Source organism: Pimephales promelas, chromosome 9, assembly GCF_988280905.1.
Source record: "Pimephales promelas chromosome 9, fPimPro1.hap1.1, whole genome shotgun sequence".
NCBI lineage: Eukaryota > Metazoa > Chordata > Actinopteri > Cypriniformes > Leuciscidae > Pimephales > Pimephales promelas.
This window is the reverse complement of record NC_142777.1, coordinates 18,706,174-18,729,816: the sequence shown is the minus strand read 5'-3', so window position 1 is coordinate 18,729,816 and position 23,643 is coordinate 18,706,174. Positions and strand designations below refer to the sequence as shown.

The window sequence follows — 23,643 nt, the reverse complement described above, 5'->3', positions numbered from 1 at the left end:
CTTATGAAGTTTCCTTTTCTCCCCTAAAGCCCAATCTGATTGATGTAGGCAGGAACTGTTTCAAATGGGAAGCAGGAAGTGTCTGAGACAATAGAGGTTTTGAGGAGTGGTCCCCAGCTGTACATTTATGGATGAAGAAAAAGGATATCTTCTTGAATAAACTTTCCTCATAGCCAAAAAAATAAAATGAGTAAAGCATTTCTACTCAAATATAACAAATATTTAAAGCTGAGATGGATAAAGTGGCCAAATGCTAAATACTAAATAGAATTTTCTTAAAATTTTAGATACAAATGCTGTTTATACAAATAAATAATAATAATAAACTAGTTTTAGAAATACAAACTTTTTATTCTCAAGAAAATACATTGAGAAAAATCCCATGGAGTCAAAAGCACACACAGAGAGATTTGAATGTACTAAACAACTGATTTTTGCAGCCCTTGAGGCCTCTTCAAGGCAGATTTTTGTCACTTTAAGGAACGTTTAAGGAAGTCCTTGCTATCTGCAACCTCACACAGGAAATCTCACCACTGAATGCAATGCTGAAAAGAAAATGGTGTTTTATAAGTTATATAACTGCTGAAAGAGTTGTGCCATCTTAAAGAACCAGTTTGAACCATACTGTAACTGTTAAAAATGAAAAAAAAAAGGTTTGAACCAAGAACATTTTAGTAATATAAAGAACATTTTACACTATAGTGAACCATTTCTGAAGTGTTTCATGGATGTTAAAGGTTCGTCAGTGAACCACAAATGCCAAAAAATAACCTTTATTTTTTAAGTGTAGGCTAATAAACTTACATTCATGCTGTAAGCAGAAACTTAGACTAATAAAGCGACACTTCCGGAGTATGATACTGTGTAAGACGTTTTATACTGAATGAGTTCATCATACGCTATAAAAAGTATTAAACATGTCTAATACAACCAGACCCTTCTTCAGTGTGTGGACATAGAATGGAGGTCTTTAAATCTCTGCAAAACACTATAATATTGTTATGAGTGTATGATTTATAGAGTAAATGTAAGGGAACCATCCTCGCCTGAGAATGAGACACACTCACTTTCACATGCACACAGAACACAAGGAGAGTCACTGTGAGTTATCTTAGGTCTCATCATCATCACTGTGGTGCTGGGCCTTCTCCTCGTTCACACAGCTCTCATCGATGTTCTCCAGTGAATCTGCTCTCTGCACCGTCAGGTCAGCTACACTGATGCAGGGCAGCGTGTTCTGCTCCGGGTACCTCCACGGCTTCAGGTTCGGGTCGTGTTTCCGCTTCCACTCTGGGTACTTTAGGCAGGCTTTGTAAATCTTTTTCATGGCCTGTGAGAAAGAAAAAAAAGAAGTTGAAAAATCTGGACCATGCATTTGATGTGCTTCTTTTATTCGTAGACCTAACATCTATGGCCATTACAGAAAATCTTGTATGAGCTGCATATTTGAAACCACCAGATGGCAGCAAAGGAAAACTGATTTTTTTTTTTTTTTTTTTTTAATAGCCAAACTGAGCTTGACTGTTGAGTGATGCAAACAATCAGTACAGTAACTTGACCTCACAGAAATACATTTGTTTTTAAATATATATTCAGATAAAAACTGTTTGTTTTAATTGTTATAATATGAATCATTTTTAATTGTTTGTTTGTAATATTTTACAGTTTTACTGTATTTTTTATATAAATGCAGCCTTGGTGAGCATTAGACTTTTTTTTTTTTTTTTTAAATATTAAAAGAGCACAAATGTTTGAACAGTAGTGTATGTATGCAACTGAAATGCGCTGAAAAATTGCCATACACTATGGACCAATATTGCAATGATATTTCACAATATTACTGAATAAGAACATTACATTTTAAAAGATCCTACCAACCCCAAAGTTTATGTATCATTCTTAATATATATAGAATCTCAGAATGCTGAATTTCATTTAATCATTTATTTACATAATATATATTTCGATGCACTTAGCTCTTACCTTTGGTGCCACAAACTGTGAGACTCTGTTCACCACCCACTTAGGTAAAGATCCTGAAAATAAATCAAGATAAAGTTTTAAAACTATACATTCTGCAGTAAAAAAAAAAATGCAAATATCACCATAAATGAAAAAAAATATCACCATAAATGTAATTTAAAAAAAGGTGTGCACCACTGAATGCATTTTGTGTTTCCTAAATGCACAGCAGCACTGCTAGGTAAAATAAAATTAAATAAAATGAAATTTTGGGGGTGTTTTATACCCAGCTGTCATAAACCCATTTCATGCACATTGTATATACTGTAATTTTGTCTCTCTGTCCCTGAAGTGTACTATACAACTGTAATAAACTGAAACTAAGTTTCTGTCCCACAGGTCACAAACAGCTGGTGCTGCATCACAGCAACGGAAGACATTAATAATCAAAGCCATCGCCCAGAACAGCATGGAAAAGATGACATCAGCAAATTCATAAAATATGTGTAAAGTAGAAGTTTCAAAGGCTTCCTGGCTCCCCACTCTGTACAGCACAAGAGCATTCTTAAACGGAGAAGAAAAATAGAGTTGGCCACGACTAAAAGACATTACACACAATTTCACTCTAAACACATGCATTTTCGCACCATGATGACACTGCACCCCTCTTTAAAATGATATGACGTTCTTGTATATACGCCAATTCTACAGGCCTGAAACTGTAAACAGTGTTAGTGTCAAGTAAACACTCATATTCATGGTGTACTTTTCCACCACAAGAAGGGCAGATCTGACACTGACTCCATCGTAAAAAGTGAAACCTTTATTTATTTATTTATTTATTTTGGTTCGTAAATGATACTGAGAAATGTTCACCTCGTGGATCCACCTGCGTCAAGTAATAAAGAGTACAGCAGTTTGCTCCATTGGATTGGATCAAGTACCCAGTGAGTAATGAAACAGCTCTGACATAATCCTTCTTAGGTGGGTATTCCTGAAAAAATAGCAACAATGAGAATTTAGTTTCATGGGAATGAGTAAATGTTTAAATTTGTAAGAATGGATATAATATACAAACAGTCGGACCATTATTTGACCTATTAAAATAGCTGAGGTATTAAGTAGAAGCTGTCGTTATTGCAAAATAAACTCTACAGTGAAGCTTATCATTATGGCTATGCACAAAATTAATAAATAGCCAATGTAGCATACACGTGAAATGAATAGCAGAGTCCATATAACAAATAACGAAAATGGCAAATTCTTGGAACAAGAATTGGAACAATATCACTCGCTGTTGATAATGACACTAGTTATCTTTATTACAGTTCTGTTTATCATAAGGTTGCGCTGCAGCCAGCAGTTATCTCTGTTTAAATGCTCAAACTCTTTAAAGGAGTAGTTCACTTTTAAAAAAACTTTGCTAATAATTTACTCACCCTCATGTCATCCAAGATGTCCACGTCTTTCATTCTTCAGTCGAAAAGAAATTAAGGTTTTTGATGAAAACATTCCAGGATTTGATGAAGGAGTTTGAACAGGAGAATCACGAACGCTCATCACAGAACAGAGCAAGGTGAGCATTTGTGCTTATAAAACTTACATTTTTGTATTTCTTTTTTAAATGACCGATCGCTTCGCTAGATAAGACCCTTATTCATCGTCTGGTGTCGTTTAAAGCCCTTTGACCAGTTTGCAGTTTGCACTGAAATTCTCATTTGGAACTTGAACCGTTTGGTTCCCATTGAGGTCTATTATATGGAGAAAATCCTGGAATGTTTTCATCAAAAACCTTAATTTCTTTTCGACTGAAGAAAGAATGACATGGACATCTTGGATGACATGGGGGTGAGTAAATTATCAGCAAAAGTTATTTTTTTTTATTTTTTTTATTTTTTTTAAGTGAACTACTCTTTTAATGCAGGATGGATTCTGATTGGATGTCAATGATTTTATCATCCATCAGCTGGAAAAAACATTGTGAAACGGATTCCAACGATACCATTCCTTTGTGTTGTAATTGTTATTGTTGTGATGTGGACTCTGCAATTCTTTTTAGAACTATAAACAGGCCTTTTCTCTCTATAAACATTTACAAAGTCTACTTAGCAAGTGTTCTGTTCAGATTTTAAAAGTTGTGTAACTTTGGAAATATAAAATAATTGCAACAACGTATAAAACAATCAAGCAATCTAGCAATAAGACAAGCACTGCAACAATATTGCAGTTAGTATTAATACTGAAATCGGTCGGTTTGACAAAAAATAAAAATTGATAACAAAGACATAAGATGGCACCAGAATATGTTTGCATGGAACACTGGTTTCAGTTAACCAGATAAAAGGATACACAGCATGGCCATGGTGGACAGCCAATATTAGCATGACTGACCAATCAGAATGAAGAGAGCCGTATAATTAACCGATTTATTTCCGATTTAAAGGTAGGGTGACCAACTGTCCTGTTTTCCCAGGACATGTCCTGTTTTCATATAACAATATAACAATTTTCTATCCATACAGAGGAGGCATAACCTACTTTAAATGTATTGAAATTAATAAGGTATCTTTGAGTAACCTTCGAGTTGGCCGAACCTGTGTTTGCTGGGCCGAATGTCCTGGTTTTTGGTAATCAAAATATGGTCACCCTATTTAAAGGTGACCTATTAAGTCCCTTTTTACAAGATGCAATATAAGTGACCCCAGAATGTGTCTATGACGTTGTAGCTCAAAATACCCCACAGATAATGTATTATACATTTTTGAGTGGAAGGGAAAAAAATGCTGTTTTTGTGCAAGTATCTTTAAATGCAAATGAGCTGCTGCTCCCCAACCCCCTGTCCGGAAGGAGGTGGAGCCTGTACAGCTCCTGCCTCACATACTCTGCGAAAAACTCAAATATCCGTTTGGTTTTGATTATCATTTCTATTGAGACATTGCAGTCCTTCATCATGAAAGTTTTTTTATTTACATGCGTTTTATAGCCGTATTAGTGTATATGCCACTTTTATAACATTTAAGCCCCTGCCCTTGATGTGGTGATCCCTGGTGTGGATTTCTGATACATTTTTTTTCTGAGCGTACACATCCAAAGCACACGCTCAGAGAGCAGCGCATCCCATGAGTTTTAAACAAAGTTAATATCTTTCATGTCTTATTGCGCTTAAGCTTCAAATGGCTTATTCTGAGACACTGCTTATGATTTATGGGGATTTAAAAAGTGTGTTATGGACACACTGTCAAGTCGACACACATTTATGTTCATTAAGTACAATTAATTTTGCATAAAAGGTCCCCTTTAAAAGCAAAAAAATCAACATATTGAGTAAGATTTTAAATAGAGAAGATAAGGGAAGAAGACACAAGCCTGTTGATGCCAGTCATGTTGTTATTCATTACAACATGGGGATTCGGTCACCCGACAGCGTGATTGATACAGTCCCTCTGTCAGACTTTTGTCACTGATCTGGCCTCTTCTGTTTCAAGTGACTCAAGACCTGAAAGGCTGACCTACATACCATCTGGCATACTGTGGTGGACTATATTTGTTGGCTGTGCCAAAATATTTATTAAAATCAATGCTCCTACAGACCAAACAATCCAGACCAAACACAGACATACCGGGTGTTTGACAGAGTAGTTGATTATCAAATAGTCATTGCCAAGAGGAAGCCATGAGCGCATGGTGACAAAGTCTCTGTTCTTCAATGGACTTGGACATTTCCCTGTAAATACACAAGGGCAAGATTTAGAGTCCTGTTAAACCATGGAAAGGCAAAAAGGTAAACTTGAACCAATGCATAATAATTTCATATGGTATACAATAAGTCTAACACTTATATGTAGTTTTCACAAGATGTAAGATGTTCTGACAAAAAAAAAAACTCAAAATGATTTTTGCGGTAGAAATAGAATTGCAATAGAAATGCCTTTTAATACTCTTTCATCACTCTTTTGCAATTGAATCATCTTGTATTATTGCTTTAAATTACTCTTATCCGTGTCTCTTTATAAATTATTGCTATTATTCATGCACCGTATATCAAAAAGCACTACATTAGAAATATACGGCGATAAAAAAGTTAATTATCATTAAATGTATTGCAAACACCCACAACTATCACAAATATTGGCTTAATAATAAAAATGAAAAGTCTACTGGTGGTCAGTTCTAACCATTTTTTACAGTCTATAGTTCTAACAAAGAGAAAAAAGTAGCGACTCACAGGAATAATATCCTACGTCTGCGTTGACTGTCAGTCTTCCGATATCGAAAGTGTCGATCATGTTGGAGTCCCATTTTTTCCGGTAGCTTGTGTCGTGCAAGACGTCGTAGAGAGTCTCTGCTGTCACGTCCTTGCACACGATTCTCATCTAAGAGGAAAAACAGACTCTTTCAAATCTTAAGAACTTTTCCATTGCAGTTGAATACAAACTTCACAAAGTGTGTTCAGTGTTGAAAAATCTCCTGTAGTTTTCCCTGTGGTGCTGCCATGATAAAGTGCTGACAGATTCTGAATGCATTCTGTTACCGGGCAGATGAAAAATGAAAGCATTTCACTGTGCTGACAAAGGCCAGCTACCATTTATACATCAATCCATTCATTCCCTTATCTTTAAAAGCCCTGCTTTCTGGGTGACTCAGCCATGTCAGGTCACAAAGAGTAAAAGTTGACACAGCAAACAGTGAATATGGATCTTCAGTAGAGTGAGAGATACAGTGGAGCTTTAAATTGAAACATGTCGACTTGCATTTGCATTTCAAGCTTGTTTTTCAGGTATACTGTAGCTACCTAATCCTTTAACTCTGTCTGGGTTGGGAGGAGGGTCGGGTAAGCATGAATACATAAAATGCAATGTGATCAGATATTGTATGACCCCACGACGCAAGCAACCGTGTAACTCAATCAACTCTACCCAGGCATCATTTAATAATTTATAGCCAACCCCCTACAACCCCAGCTTGATCAGTCCCTCCTCACTGCCATTGGGTTCCTTGGAACAAGTTTTATTTAGTCTTCATGAATGGAATGTCGTCAAAGCCTACAAAGCTCAATTATTCATGAAAAGAACGCATCAGTGCCCCGGAGAGCTGCGTGAATTATTGAAGAAGGTCTGTCATCTTCTTTCATTTTTGCAGCCGTAACGGGTCTAAATCATTTTACCAACACCTGCCTGAGACGTTGCTGAAACAGCCCTCATGCATACAAGTCCTCACATCGGGGAAAGCTTTTAGCCATTGTCAGAGAGGTCAACAGAAGTGCTTTACACACACACACAAAAAAAAAAAAAAAAAAAAAAAAAACAGAAAAAGAGCCAAACTCTTCTAAGACAGCAGGAGGGGGCTCAGGTTTCCTCATCTGAGCCTGCTGTTACCACAGTTTTCCACTCTTAATTTTTCAGCACATCTCATGGGTGCAGTGTGTTCCTGAGAGACCTGTCTTTCATCTCAGAGACTGTGGATCATGAAGCAGTCAGGCCTGGCCTGCTTCACTGTACGCTGAGTTTCCCCTGGGCAAATGGCCCATAACCATATCTCTGTTTGTTTCTCTTAGATTTTCTCTGAAAAGCTTCTGGAGTCTGTGAGGAAAGCTACTGGTCAGGAGCCTATAAGATATACTGTAGTTTACTGCAGACATTGATGTACTGCTGTTCCACAAGCAATGTATATTTAATACCAACAATTTTGTATACCCCCCTCTTTCACATACTTTTGACAGAACTTACTTGATTTCATGCACAGTACTGGTTGAGGCTGAAGTAGATATCTATTAAAAACTAGCTCATTTACAGCAACAACATTAATAGTAATATACACTATCATTCAAAAGGTTGGGGATGGTAAGACATTTTTAAAGATTATTTTGAAAGAATTTTAGTTAGCATGAACTAACCATGAACAAGATCTCTGTTCAGCATTAGCTAATATTTGTTAACGTTAACTATGTACTAATGCATCAATTCATATTAACAGCATGGTTAGTTACCATTAGTTAATGGATTAGTTAACATGAACTAACCATGAACAATGCCTGCAAATAGCTTTACTGTTACTTACTGTACATATTTACATTAGTTTACACATTTGACACACACTATGTATGTATTTCTAACTCACCATGTAACCCTAAATGTAAAAATACTGATGTGTACCTTATCAACACTCTATACTGCTATATTGATTTGTCAGTAGACATATTTCTACCGTGGAATGTGTTCGTGTTTATAAGCATTTTACTATCATTACTTGCATTCAAATAAGTATTTATTAATGGATTTAGTGAACCTTATTGTATAGTGTACAATAATGCATTTTCTTATGCTCACTATGGCTGAATTTACTTAATCAAATACAGTAAAAACAGCAATATTGTGACAAATTAATATATCTATTACATATTGTAATAATTTTAAATATAATTTATTCATGTGATGGCTAAGCTGAATTTTCAGCATCATTACTCCAATCTTCAGTGTCACGTGATCCTCCAGAAATCATTCTAATATGCTGATTTGATTCTCAAGAAACATTTCTCATTATTATCAGAGTTGAAACAGATGAATAATAACTGAGTAATAGGAAGTGAACCACAGATCCCATTCAATAGCAAACGTATGTGTAACAAAGTAGCCTAGGTCTACTGGTATTTAATAAATAATTAGACCTACTAGTGACTAATTGAGCAGATAGGGTAGGCCTACTGGTCACTATTGGATTACTATTTAAAAAAGTAAAAGTATACAAAGATTAGCCTACATGTTAACACTAGAAGTGCCAGAATTCCAAAACTACTAGAACGGCCACAAACGGTCATTTTGACCGTTAGATTCAAAACAGTGTTGATGAATAATTTTCGTAATTATTTTTGTCAACCATGTTTTTTCAAAGACGAAAACGAGACGATAACTAAATAAAAACTAGGTTTGAATGACAAAAACTATGACGGAAATGTTAGATAGTGACGATTTGCGACGCGGTCAAGGCTATAATAATAGGACTCGCAGAACTGAACAGCCAATGCAGCAAAACAAACAGCGCAGGACAGGGCAGCAGAGCTCACCATCATCCGACATGAATGGAACATCTGGATCGGCCGTGTCTGATGATAGCAGCCCTCTCTTTTTCCTTGATGTGACTCTGAATCACTCTCTGATGAGGAGGAAATGTTAACTTGCACCCAGGAAACGTCGCTGTCACTTTCCACCTCCGATTGTTCCCCTGCATCCGAATTATAGATAACTGTAGTCCGGTTTTATTTGCTTATTTCTGATCAACAACTAATGTAGAAATTATTATATAGCAAACACCGCTACAGAGGTGACCGGACGGACCATTCTGTTGACAGTTGAGAGAGAACACGATCAACCGCGGGATATTTAACAAAAAAATACCGCAAAATTCAGTGCGGTCAATATGACCGTCTATGGCCGAAATAGGTAAATATGTTCATTTTTTTTGTTTTGCCTTACGTTTACGTAACTTAATTTATATGAAAAGCATTTTAAATGAAAATACAGACAATTTTAGGAAAAGTCAGGTACCAGCAGGATTTTATTATTTTTTTCAACAAAGTTATTATAGATATAAAATTCAAAACGGTCAAAATGACCGTTGTGGCCGTTCTAGTGTTAAAGTATTGCCTGCCATAGCTACCATACTGCATTTAATGTTTTGATAAGCAAAAAAAAAAAAAAGAAAGAAAGAAGATAAAAACGAATTTCATATTCAATTTGTTCATATACAGACAATTCAAAGTCACTCATGGTGTAGCCTAATATCGTAAAATATACTGGAGTTGGTAGCATTTTAGACGGATGCCACTGTGGACTGAAAGCAGAGTGTAAACAAACTAGTATCCGCATTGCAACGCACTTCACTTGCCTTGAGTTTCTGCACAGTTTTGCACTCCTCGTCTCTACACCACACCGTCACTACTCCTTTGTTATAACGGGCGACCCAGCCATCCTGACTTTCACATTGTTCTCGGAAAGATAAGAAATCGGTGTCGTCCGGTATCTGAACTGGCATCTTGCCTCCCGGTGCTGTGGATCAGTGTCTGCAGGGCTAAATGCTCCTCTCATAAATGCTACTAATCCGCTCGTTTGTGTTGTCTCTACACCACTTATCGTCGTTTTCCACTTACTTTTAGTCTAAAAATCCGTTTTCTAGTTTAGTCTAACTGCTGCGCATGCTATGTGCTGTGTATCTAATGTAGCCTATGATGGAGCAGGTGGATTTGAGCATCCTCTTCAGTCCTGCATCAGTCCCATACTGGAGAGACGCATTATAAGTAAGGCAAGGCATCACGTTACTGACATGTCGTTTTTCAGGTGGAGCAGTCTGCACGAGCTCATTTAGTCAGACTGGCTGATGATCTACGGATCAGGTGTCATGTTTGTCAATTCAAAGGATGTCTTTTCCGTGCCTGTTTTGTTTAACCTGTGCAGGTGTGTAGCCTGAATCCAGCTTCTACTGTTTCGTACTCTCTCTCAGCCTTACTCCTTTTTAGCATATTGGTGCACGGGGAAAGTAAAAGTCAGCTTTTTTACAGATTAGTCCTACTTAAGGATTTGAACAAACATCTCCCATCAGGTCTAGAAGCACTATTTTTGTGTAATTTTAAAAGCAGATTTCTTTCGAAGCCTGTAAAATGCATAGCCAGAACATTCAGGGAACCCAGCAACCAAAAAATATTAATCCTATAAAGAAATATAGGCATTTAAATGTCAGATGAACTGCAAAAGTCTACCTGAAACTTCCATTTGTCATAAAACAAAATGAATGTTGTTTTGTTTGGATGTTAAGGGGATGTTAATAAAATAAGGATATATTTGGATTTCCTTCATAAACTCTGGAGCTCAGTATAATAATAAAATGGGATTTTGTGTGCACTGAAATGAGGTATTGGGTGATTTATCTTCACTTGAGTAGTTGAGTCATCCTTATGAAGCATTGCCCATCCTCAATTAAGCAGTCTGCTGTTGTCAGTCACATCATGGGAAAGAGCAACGTCAGTCTTAAGGAATCCACTGCAGGTGCCAAATAATATAGGCTGTCAATCTGCTGCTTTCTTGAGCTTTAACAATGAAAATCCCCTTCCTTTGTTCATCTGAAAAACACTTACAGCAAAATACAAAGTAACATTTACAAAATGAGCAAACCAGTGTAAAGACACACAAACTACACTGGTTTGTCGATTTTTACTCTAATTTTTGGAGGCTTTTATACTGCCACGGGTCTGTGTAATCCAACAATAAAGACACATGACAAAACAGGGAGACTTTAACGAACGCCAGGCGATTCAAAATGAGTACACAACAACACAGAACAAACAATAACAATAAATGAGTGCTTATATGCTACAAAAAAATGTTAATCACTGAAACGAGGAACAGGTGCTAAAAACCACAGTAACAAGACGTAAACAGACATAAACAAGACCATAAGATACATTTATGAGGACGCTGAGGATCTCAAAGAAAAAGTTTATTGCAGCATAACAGTGACAAAGCACCTGAAGTCAGAATGAACCCTGAACACCCTAAACTCAAACCTTTTGTTACAAATAAAATGTACTAATTGCTCCTGTTGTAACAGCTGAGGTCAGTTTGTTAATAAAGTTCAGCCACCCCATTGTCTGAAATGGCTCTCAGTTTCCCCACATCTGTTCCCATTCTACAATTGGTGTCCATTTGCTCAGGATTGGATCACCCCAAATAGGGCAGAAACAACATTACTGCTGACTTTCTTCTCTATAATTAAGCACTTTTTGGAAAAGAATATCAACTATTTTGGAGTGGAATCTGGATTGGGGCAGTCTTAGTTTCTAAAGACTAAACAGAACAATAGTCACATGTGCCCCATTACATTATTTTGCTGATATAAAATGTTGCCTATTTCAATCAGAAGCACATAAAGGGGTTATATTTACCATATAGAGGGCACCAATGAACCCCTCGAGACAATGGTTCTTAACCGCGGGCCAGGGCTCATCTTAAAATAAGATGAAACAAGAATTAAATAAAGATAAAACAACTGACAATCAAGTTGTTTCTTATTTTAATTATTTGAAGAAATAATGTTCCCACTGTCTTGAAAAACCAAAGTGAGGTATCCTAATTTTAAAGTGTGATAGATTTATTACACATTTTTCTAGTGATGCCAAGCTCTGCCAAGTAGATTTTGGGATAATTACACTGTTAAAAGTGATCAGTTGACAGAACTTAAAAAAAAAAGTGAGCAAACCCGTTGCCTTAAAATCATTAAGTAAAAAAACTTTAAGTAAAAAAACTTAACTTTTTTATAGTTAAGTCAACTGATCACTTTTTTACAGCTATAGTCAAATATATAAATATTCAGTATATCACAAACTGGAAAAGTCATGAAAGCTTTGAACAAAACATTGTTGTTACAGCAGACGTACGAGCAGAGACATATTATGGGGGCCCTTTGAATACTGTTGTGGACAATTGGGGGCCTTGGAGTCAAAAAAGTTAAAAGAACCACTTCTTTAGGATGCAAAAATAAATACTATGCATACTGCAACAATACAAAACCCCAATGCAGTAATTAGCCCCTCACCCCTCCATTTTATATTAAGATGATGGCACACTAAATTATCTGTTGTTGTTTTTATGCATAATGATCTCTGCGGTTATCTTTAGACAGCCTCTGGTCATCTCCACACCAATCGTGTAGACTATGTGCTGTCCAGCTGTCCAGAAAGGCTTTGCTGTGTTGCTGGAATGTTTTTAGATGATCTCAGCCTCCTCCTCCTCCATGTGGCAGGGTCATGAGATCACACAGGGTCTCCTCTTTCCCTGTCCTGTAATGTGGCTCAGCAATAGGGTTCACTGTGTAGACTGATTCATTCCATTAGGGTTACACAAGGGCATTCAGTATGACTCGTCTCACACATCTAAACATAGCTGACACTGAAATATATTGTGGTTTAAGTTTAAGTGGTTATTACACTGAGAGGTTCAGCTAGACCTTTTTCTCTTGTAAAGGAATAGGCTATGACTCTCATCAAACACATTGTTAAGGGAATCCTGAGAGTGAAGGCCCACAAGAGCACATTATATCGACCTTTTCCCTTAAGGCATCAGACTCAGTAACCTGATCCTGTGTCAACTACAAAGTCTCTCAAATTTATTTCATTAAAATTCTCACAGCAGTCTTTTTTTGGCTTGATTGACATGCAACTGAATAAAAAATCACTTTAGTGTCCATGATGACAGATTAGACAAAAAAAACACAAAGTCCAAACAAAGGGAAATGTAGACACCCACAGCTCTTCATTTGTTGTCATAGTAAATGATAATATTGTACACCTGTTTCTAGTTTATTGTTTAATATCAATAGTATCCAGTTTCCTTATTTTCCTTGCTGTGTTTCTTTGGTTTTGTGAAGCTGTTGCAGATTTCCCTGCTTCTGTGTGTTTTGCCTTTTTGGATTTCCTCCTTTCATTTTTATTTGTATAATAAAGTGAAGCATCACATTGGTTCCACATATCATCTCCTTGCCAGCTATGAATACAATTAATAAAAATGATTTTTATCATTTTTTTATAGTTTATTTACTATAAATAAAGACAACTTAACTTTGAAAAAACGTAACCATTAAATGAATGAATGTTTCACATTATTACATATTAGGGTCTTTAGCGACCCAGATCTATATCTAAAATGGATGGATCTCTTATCTGTCGTGATATGAGCAGATTTGAGCAGATGTTTTATATCATCATCACTGTCCTCATCAGAACTCATTTCCCAGTACATTCAGCATCTGGAACATATTCGCCATCATAAATATATTCTCAAAACTATAATTTTCAGCATCTTCAAAATCAATATTTTGATCACTGACAGCTTCTTTATCAGATCCACCATCAAATAACAATGATACTAATATTTGATTGTGTTCTTTCTCGGCAGTAATTCACTGAGCCATTTCAAGTTTTGCTGATGATGCTTCCTATTCTTTTGTTTTCTGCCTGCGGTAAATATGAGTGAAACGTCACTTCATCATTGTGTATCAGACATTGTCATCTTGTGGAATAAAGGTGAATTGCACTTATTTAGTCATCAAAGATTAGTCAGAGATCCTATAGAATTTTTCCAAAAAAGTTAATGGGGAAAAAGGGCATTCTTTTATAATTTAAATGTTTTTGTTTTTTTTTATTGTTATATTGTTAATTAATTGATTGAGAAATACTGTTGATGTCTAACTTTAAAAAATAAATGAGGAAGAGGGTAGTGAATGTCGTCCCGGGTCACTAAAGACCCGAGGTATGTGTTTAAGGTTTAATGTTTATTGTGATGTCTATATTTATCATATTTTTTGTTATGTACTAACAAAAGAAAATGCCAGAATTTTTTTTTATAAACACCCAATTTCTGCAGTAAGCAATGTGTTCTGCAAATCAACAATCTGTTGCCTAATTCAGAAAATGAATTTCTTTAAAACTTAATCCATGCACTGTAAAAATGAATATGCTTTATCTAATCAAAAAAAAAATGTGGCAACAGATTATAAGCAATGTTATTAATTTAATTGAACAAATTAGAATTGAGTAACATTTAATCAAATTAATTCCTTAAAGTTAGCCATTTAAAATGAGTAAAACTTACAACAACAACCAAAAAAACATAAATATGAGATATTTTTGTTACATTTTTTGGTGTAAACTTTATTCATTTTAAATGGTTAACTTTTAAGGAATAATTTGATTAATTATTACTCAATTCTAATTTGTTAAATTTAATTAATACTATTGCTTGTAATCTGTTGCCGCAATATTGATTAGATAAAGCATTCATTTTCATGTATATAATGCACTTTAACAGTCATTTCACTTATTTCACTGTACGACAGCCCTAAACTGGAGTGAACGATAATAATGACGTGCATTTACTTGCAAATTTAAGTCACTTGAAGTATTAAGACCTATAATACATTAGATTAAAAGCCATATTACTCAGATACAGGCATAAACACAGACAAAGTGGGTGGATGCAATCCAAGAAAAAATTACAAAAATAAAATAACCCTTGCTGGAGGATATTTTGAGTACATTTTGAATTGTCTCCAGATTTCCGCCTAGCTGACCTCTTCAGCCGATTCATCGACTGACTGGAAAGATGCTCTCGTTGTTTATGTCAGGGATTCCTTGCAACTTATGTTGTAACCATGAGAATGTTCTCCTATTATACAAAGCCACCTGTTATACATTTCTTTACTTTGATATACAAAGATCCAGTAACTCACTGTTTTCATGTCCATTTTGGATGTTTTCTTTTAAAATATTTTTTAGGGTCAGAGTTGTATTCTTGTTAAATTGTTTTCTGGCTTCAGTTAACCTGATCTTGGAAGCAGGAAGTAATGCCAGACAGTAAGGAGACCATGGGTGTACCCCAAAGAGAGTGGAAAAACACACTTAATTGTTTCCCCTTAAGGTAACCCATTCCCCAGTCCCTGACTGTGGCTTGAGATGGAAAGCTGTAGAGATACAGGATGCTCCATGGGCATTTCTCAATGCATTAAAATGATTGTGTTGACACACACAAGTGTTGAATCACCAAAGGAAAGAATGATTAATTCAAAAAGTGTGAAAGGGGCAGGGAAAACTCATGCATGGAGCTTCAAAGGAGACCCTTGTAGCTCACACTAAATTAACACACAAAGGGATTTATATCAAATGTCTTGATGTGGAATGTAAAAATTCCACTTTTACTCGTTTTTGTTTCCTGGGCATCTGAAGCATTGAGGTATCAACATTCAAAGGACAAATGGGTATTCCTTCTCCCTTTGGAGGTTTTAGTGCACAGGAATGTGCTCTTCCCTGGCTGAAGCTGAACTGAACATTAAACACTAGGCCCCATGGCAACTCCTGGACATGGCCATAAAAATTAATAGAAGAAACAGACCTCAACAAGGTAATGTCCCATACTTCATTTCTGACATGAAATAACAAATAAGAAATATTGAGTAAATTAGACTGTCAATCAATGTTGATTTTTATTATTATTATTATTATCTTTTTTTTACTGAAGATATTCTTTATTAGACACTTTTTATTAGAGATTTTCTTATTGTTTGTGTAGAACACATAGTGTATTAAACAGAGTCCATTCACTGAAATGCTATCAGATAAGATTTGGAGGCTGAATCGCATTATGTAGAATATCAAGACTTGTGGAATCATGACATTTTGATAAAAAATATGTAAAAAGGTTCCTTTAAACATTTTTTTTAATAATTCATATTGATAGTTCAATTTGAAATAGATTTTTGATATGTTTTAGCTTACCTCAAGGGCATCCAAGATGTAGGTGTTTTTGTTTCCACAGTATTTTCAATTTCGATATTTTTAGGTCAAACCGTTCTTGTCAGTCAGTCATATAATGGAGGTCTATGGGGTCCACGTCGAAGAGCATGCACAGAGAAGTCCAAATTAAACATGATTTAATGACTCGTAAATGTAAGTACACATTGATGGCCTAAGACACGAAACGAGCAGTTGTTTTCACAGAGATTTCAGAAGTTTTACCTTTTACTGTGAAGATCTTAACATATTTTGATATGCAGGAAATCGCAATGAAAGACGATTTAGATATTCACAGTGAAAGGTAAAACTTCTGAAATCTCTGTGTAAACAATGAGTGATGTATATGCGCGAGAGATCACTTCAGGGGCTTTACGGTGCTTGCGCAGACAGAAGCACCCTCGCACTCAGAGTATAATGGACGTGACTGTGATTACAAGAGGTAAAAGCGATATAAATAATGTTCGTTTTCTCACACAAACCGCTCGTTTAGTGTCTTAGGCCATCAATGTGTACTTAAAATTTACGAGTCATTAAATCATGTTTAATTTGGACTTCTCTGTACATGCTCTTTGAGGTGGACCCCATAGACCTCCATTATATGACTGACAGACAACACCGGTTTGACCTAAAAATATCAAAATTGAAAATACTGTGGAAACAAAGACACCTACATTTTGGATGCCCTTGAGGTAAGCTAAAACATATCAAAAATTAATTTCAAAGTGAACTATCCCTTTAATAAAAAAATATTTCTGATGAGTCTTTCTTGCTCAAACATGTTTTTCGGGCATATGTGTGATATGATATTTGACGTGGCAGGCATCTGTGTTATGACCGCAACATGCAGCATCCTGGATCCCGGAAAATCGGAAAATAACCCCATTATGGCTTAGGTGTAACTCAGTAGATATTCCTGTTATTCAATAAACTTCAAAAAACAAAGTCAAGTAATACACATACAGTGCAAGAAGGAAACCCCCTCTGGAGGAATCCCCTCTCTGAATACCACACAGCTAATGGAGCATCGGGCAAGAGGATATGAGGAGAGGTCATTAACCACTGCTGCTAGATTTATGGGGTAACAACAAAAAATAAACCAAGTATCAGTTCTAAAGAACTTACTGTAAAATAACATAAAAATAAAAACAATATGTCCAAACACACCATCACCTGCCTTTGACACCGTGTTTGTTTAAGATAATATCTTGGAATATTGTCAAAATCTGCAGCAATTTTGTTTTGGGTGGCACAGTAGTCAGTGGTTAGCACTGTCGTCTTGCAGCAAAGGTTTAAGTCCTGGCTGAACCAGAAGGCCTTTCTGTGTGGAGTTTACTTGTTCTTCATGTATCTGTGTGGGTTTTCTGAGTACTGGTTTCCCCCATAATCCAAAAACATGCAGTTGGTGAATTGGGGACGCCAAATTGTCTGTAAAGGGGAGGTTTGGGGAAGACCTGGCAATATGCCCTGGAAAAATCATTCCCAAGAAAATTCATGGTTAGTCTCTTGCATATGAGATGGTCCATAAATCACTAAGTGACGGATACAGATGAAATGGCGAAGATGGGTTTCAAGAGAAACCAAGAAGTTTCAAGAAGTTGCCGCTTGGTAGATATGTAACAGTAAGTGATTCTGAAATTACTGACAACTTGTTTCAGTAGATCAGAATCAAATCTATATTTTACGAGAAAATAATTGTATTTGTGATGCACTTTGATCTTTAAAATTTGCCAGACCTTTTACATTCACAAACAGTTACAGTATATTACACACTTCTTTTTCATCTTCTTTTTGTGCTACTGGGCACACTCTAAACAATGCTGGGTTGTTTTAACCCAAATTTGGGTCAAATATGGACTAACCCAAATGTTGGGTTAAAATGTAATTTAACATTTGAACCCAACTTCAACTTTTACTTTCAACTGTACATTTTTTATTACATTTTTAAACCCAACATTTGGGTTTTTCCATATTTGACCCATATTTGGGTTGAAACAACCCAGCATTTTTTTAGAGTGCACATTGGGCAGCAAGCATATTCCATTGGTTATGATTGGCTGCATGGGATTATTTCGAATTAACGCCGTGTTGTGCCGAATTTCGACCCCCTGCCAAATTATTACCCCTCTCGTTGAAGTCAGTACCTTGCCTAATCTTAACCCCACCCCTGACCTGCCTGTTTGATGCAATGCTCAGACAAAAACCAACATGGTGGAAAGTCTGTGGGTTTTAGGCTTAGCCCTGCGCAGAATCTCTTCGTTAGTAACGTAGTCGTGGTATGTGACATAGAAAATGCATCTGAGGCACCGCTGGTGGAACACGTCCAACTTGTGGACAATGTGCAGTGTTTTTACAGGTCTTGCAGTGTTGTGTTCATGAGTGAATTATACTGTGGACTATGTGGAAGAAGAAGCCTGAACTGTTGAAGTGTTCTGATGCATGTGTGTGAGAACGGAAGTGAATAAAGTAAACAAGATGGATGAAGATCCATCTTGAAGATCGCTACTGAAGATCGCTACTCCTGTCTGTTAAATCTGTTTTTTTGTTTTTGTTTTTTGTTTCATAAGACAGACATCACAAGCTGGCATAGATTGCCATCGGTAACACAATGGACAGAGGTGGATCTTAAGTGACATGCTAATGAATCACATTGGCTGCCTTGCTATTGCGTTAGTCTGTCTCTGCTTTCCTATGTACACCGGTCTATATCATTGAGCAGCTGGTTGCCATGATTGGCATCGGTAGATCTTCGTCTTCTCTGTTCATTTTTATCACTTGGGTCTTTTTGATATTGATCCGTAGACCGATCTTAAGAGCAAATTTTTCTAACCTGGTGGTAAGTTGCTTTAGCTTCTCCAGTGACTCATCTGCAAAGTCCAGATCGGCCTTAATTGGCACCATTCATCTGGTTCTTGTTCTTCTTACCAACGTTTATTAATCACCACGGACGGCTTGTATATCACACTAGATCCACCATGTTTCAGTTCTGCTGTCTTGTACTAGCTATTACTACTTGCTCCACCTCATCAACTGTCATTGTGTCTGTTTTCACTTGCAGTTCTGGAGAAATCCCTGAGGTCAAAAACAAAAGTGCTCTTTGGCTCAGGCTGGTTCAAAGACTCTTGCTCTTGCTCTTTTTTCGACATCATATTCACACACACACACATACACACACGCACGCACACACCCACACACACACACACACACACATACACACACACTGCATGAAAGGTAATATTTGAATAAGCATAATTTAATTATTTGTTTTTCAGTGACACATATTTATTAGTTCTAATAGTGGATTTGAATATAATATAAAACTAACCACATAACTAGAAGCTGTAAAAGTGTAACTGGCTGAACTAAATGTTGTTTTTAAATATTTTAACGCCCAAAGAAACTTCAAGTGTTTATTGTCCCATTTCCTCAAGCCAGCCAACTGGATTGGAAACTTGACCTATTTGTACAATTAAATGCTTATTGGAAACACATTTGAAAAAAAAGTGTTGCAGTAAGTGAAGAAAAGTCAGGCAATTTGTGCTGCCATTGTGAGGGAAATGGAAGGAAATGTTATCTGTCTGTTCAGATATACAGTATATCAGTATATTATTATATATTCTGTTCTGTATTGAAAGTGAGTGCAAATGTTTCGAAGCGCCTAACACCTAAGGCTGATGATAACTGTTTTATTACTTCTGAAAGTAATGGAGTGCTGTCCAACATGTTTTGATTAAAGGGGGACACACATGTGGGGACACACTTAACAACTGCAAAGCCGATATTAGTGTAATTTGATACTTATGATGACTGATCAAGCCCAAACATGCCGAGTCAGAGACTGTTGCGTTCAGTCAGTGTTTAAAATCTGCTCCAGTCATTGGAAACAGTCTGTATGTGTGTTCAGTTCAGAGAATGTTTCATCAAGTCGTTACCTGTGTCCCCCACTTACAAGTTTTTTCTATGTTCTGTAAGTGAGGTGGAAGATACTTTGGTGAGGTTTATCAGGGTACTATAAAAGGTATAATGTTATAATTTCAGAAGCTGATATTTTGTTTTGTGTAATTCATTCTTCTGTGGAGTTTTTAGATGTCAGAGTTTATTTACTCAAAGCATTATGTAAACCAACAAATCTCTAAAATGGAGGTTTGTTTTACCTTTAAAAATAAGAAACAGTACCCTTGCTACAATACCCCATCCAATTTAAGAATGTAACCAGCACAATATGGTATGTATTATATAATTTATTATACAAAGTATATTTATAATATTAATTATATAATTCTCTATGAAAAAAAAAATGCTGAGTAAAAACCACCCAACTTGGGAAGTTTTTAAACGCAACTGCTAAATACAGGACGGAGCAAATGCTGGATTTGTACCATCTCATCCACTATGATGACGACAGCGTGTGTGTTTTTTCTTCTCTTCACAGGGTAGGTATGCTTGTGTCCCCACATTGAGATCTTCCCGGAGACAGACCTCAAGGGACATTCAAGAAATATTTAGACTGGGTTCTTCTAATGGTTCCCCCTTCACCATCTGCGAGAGAGAGGAGGAATTCAGCGCATCACCCAACGGATGCTAAGCCCTAGCCTGACGCGAACCAAGAGCCAGAGCCAATGCCAGATCGCCCTGGAGCCCGAGCCAACCATGTCAGATTGTCGGGCAACATCATCCATCAGTGAGGGACAACTGTTGAAATAGTAGAAGATGGAATGGAGCCCTGTCCCATCAGCTAAGCTGGTTGTACAGTAGATGCTCTAAACTCTGAGCCCCTGATTGATTTGGAAAATTAATGCACCCTGGCTTTTCCGTCAACCTGCACCAAGCCTGTTTCGTCACCCAGCAGAGAGTGCCATTCCTGAAATATTTGCTTGTTCTGTGTCAGCCAAGAGAGTAATTCCTGAATGTCTGCCTGTCCTGTATCGGCCAACGAGAAGCTCCCAAGAAGTCTGTCTGTTTTGGAAAGCTGTTTTGGAAACCCCTGCCTGCACTGGCCAGTTCTTGAGGTGTTCATCTCCTGCTCTGTGCTTTGTGAATTTGCCTCAGACTAATTGTTTGCCAGTTCAGCCCTGGACTGTCTATTGGTTTGCTCTGCCTAGAACCTCTGTACCCTTCAATGGCTGCTCGACCCCACAGCTCTGCCTTGGTCTCCAGGACCTTCTGTGTCGACCGGCCTTTGTCGGCACTTCAGCTCCGCCTTGGTCTCTTAATGAAGAGAATTTGAATGAATGAATGAATGAATTTTAAATGTTGAATGTTTTTATTGTTTCAGCATGTTTATCAATCTCCCATTTCTGTCAATATCATTGCACGCTATAACCTTAAACCCATGGTTGATGATGTGACATGTTAAACATGATCAACCCAGTTATTTTTGAATGATTAACTCATTCAAAATTAGGAATTAAGAATTCCTTCTTTCAAAAAACTTTTTTTGGTACATACAGCAAACATCTCCTCACTATCATCTAGCTGCCTGTCCCCTAAGCGAGGTCTATGCAGACAACCCAGGCTCCACAAATGGCAACAAAAACAAACTGCAGCAACCCACTCCACGAAACATAACAAACTGTTCCAGCCAATAACTGACAAGAAGGCGCTGTGGATGGGGTTTGGGGGGTCAGTGCGCGGATGAGGAAGAGGGAGGGTCTATCTAGCCTACGTTTTGCTTGAAATTACTTTAAACGTCAACAAGAAGTCACGTCACCCGACATCACTTAGAGCACCTTTAATTTGATCTGGAGATTACACAGGAAAGTAAAGTGAGTGAGTGAAAGCAATGGGTACATTGTTTAATTGGTATCATCTTTACTCTTAATCTGGTGTCGTGCCACAGACCTATTTAAATATTATGCAGGAAACAGAAATACGATGGGTTATTTAGAGGCTACTTAATGTGAACAAATATAAACGCACCATGTCCTGGTTGGCTAATGATCCTATCTGCTTGATCGGATCACCGTGATCGCATGTTAATTCCCTGCAGTGTAAACGCAGATAGCAAACTGACATTGAATCAACGTGGAAATATGACATTGAAACAACGTTGATCTGACATTGTTTTGCTCATCGAATTAACGTTAATCCAACGTCAGACGCGTCATTCTTTCAAAACTAACGGAAAATCAACTTGAAATCAACACGTTGTTTCAACGTTATGAAAGCAAACCAATTTTCGATTTCATTTAGCTTTGAAGAATGCCGCGTCTGACGTTGGTTCAACGTTAATTCGATGAGCAAATCAACGTTGTTTCAATGTCATGAGAGACGTCGTTTCCACGTTGATTCAATGTCAGTTTGCTGTCTGGGAACGCAGCTTGTAGGATGCGCCTTCCTGATTCTGGGTTTAATGTCTGTTTTGGGTGGGATTCCTGGGTTTTGCTCTTGTTTTGGTTCCCGTTTCCTGTGGTTTAGTTTGGATTTTCATTGATTGATTATGATCTGCACCTGTTCTCTATTTCATTGATTAGTTGTGTTATTTAAAAGTTTGTTGAGTTCATTGACCATCAGTATTGGTTGTTCTGTTCTACGTATTTTTGTATCCAGTATTCTAAGACGTGTTATTTTGAGTTTGTTTTCATTAAACATCCACTGCTTGAGATTAAATATCGTGTTTGCAACCAGTGCTGATACAGGCTGGGTTGCACATTTAACCCAGATGGTTATTTAATTTTATCTCATGGTTATTACATTTATTGTTACTTACAGAAAAGTCTGTAAATTGTAACTATGAATTAACAGTGAAACAGAGTAGGGTATTGAGACACAAAATTACACTTGACAATTGACATGAAATCATGACTAGAACAGGTTACATTGCTTTTTTTTTTTTTAATAGAAAGCCAGTGTTTGTAAGTCATGACAATTTCATTAAAATAGTTTAAATTAAAATAATATTTAAGACAAAACTAAGTAGGCTGCTACATAAAGAATTCAGTTTTTAGTCCATGTTTTATGGGCATCTTTACACTTTTACATTTATTATGGCTCTTTTATAATATACTAGGCCTACTGTATACAATTGAGTGTAATAAATAATAAACACACATATATATACACACGCAATTATATATATATATATATATATATATATATATATATATATATATATATATATATATATATATATATATATATATATATATATATATATAATTTATTTATTATTTATTTATTTTTACAACAAAAAAAAACTTGTAGCTACAATGGTTACAATGTATCAGAGCTTTAATATCATGGTCGAAAATTGTACTTTTAAGTGAAAAGTGTCTGTGTCTGTAAAGTGAAAGTGTCGTGCTGTCCTCTGAAGCCCCTCCCAGAGCACCAGAGCCAGGGGTCTCGGTATTTAA

At 36.5% G+C, this 23,643-nt stretch overlaps 1 protein-coding gene across 1 annotated transcript; it reads right to left on the bottom strand.

The window, feature by feature from the left end:
• Positions 1-757: 757 nt before the first annotated feature.
• stard15 (StAR-related lipid transfer (START) domain containing 15) lies at positions 758-10,340 on the bottom strand. Its single transcript, XM_039648888.2, has 6 exons — positions 9,844-10,340; positions 6,188-6,335; positions 5,583-5,686; positions 2,839-2,956; positions 1,984-2,036; positions 758-1,330 (listed from the first exon to the last, which is right to left on the bottom strand). The coding sequence occupies exons 1-6, from the start codon at positions 9,988-9,990 to the stop codon at positions 1,112-1,114; spliced, it is 789 nt and encodes a 262-aa protein (XP_039504822.1). The 5' UTR covers positions 9,991-10,340; the 3' UTR covers positions 758-1,111.
• Positions 10,341-23,643: the final 13,303 nt, after the last annotated feature.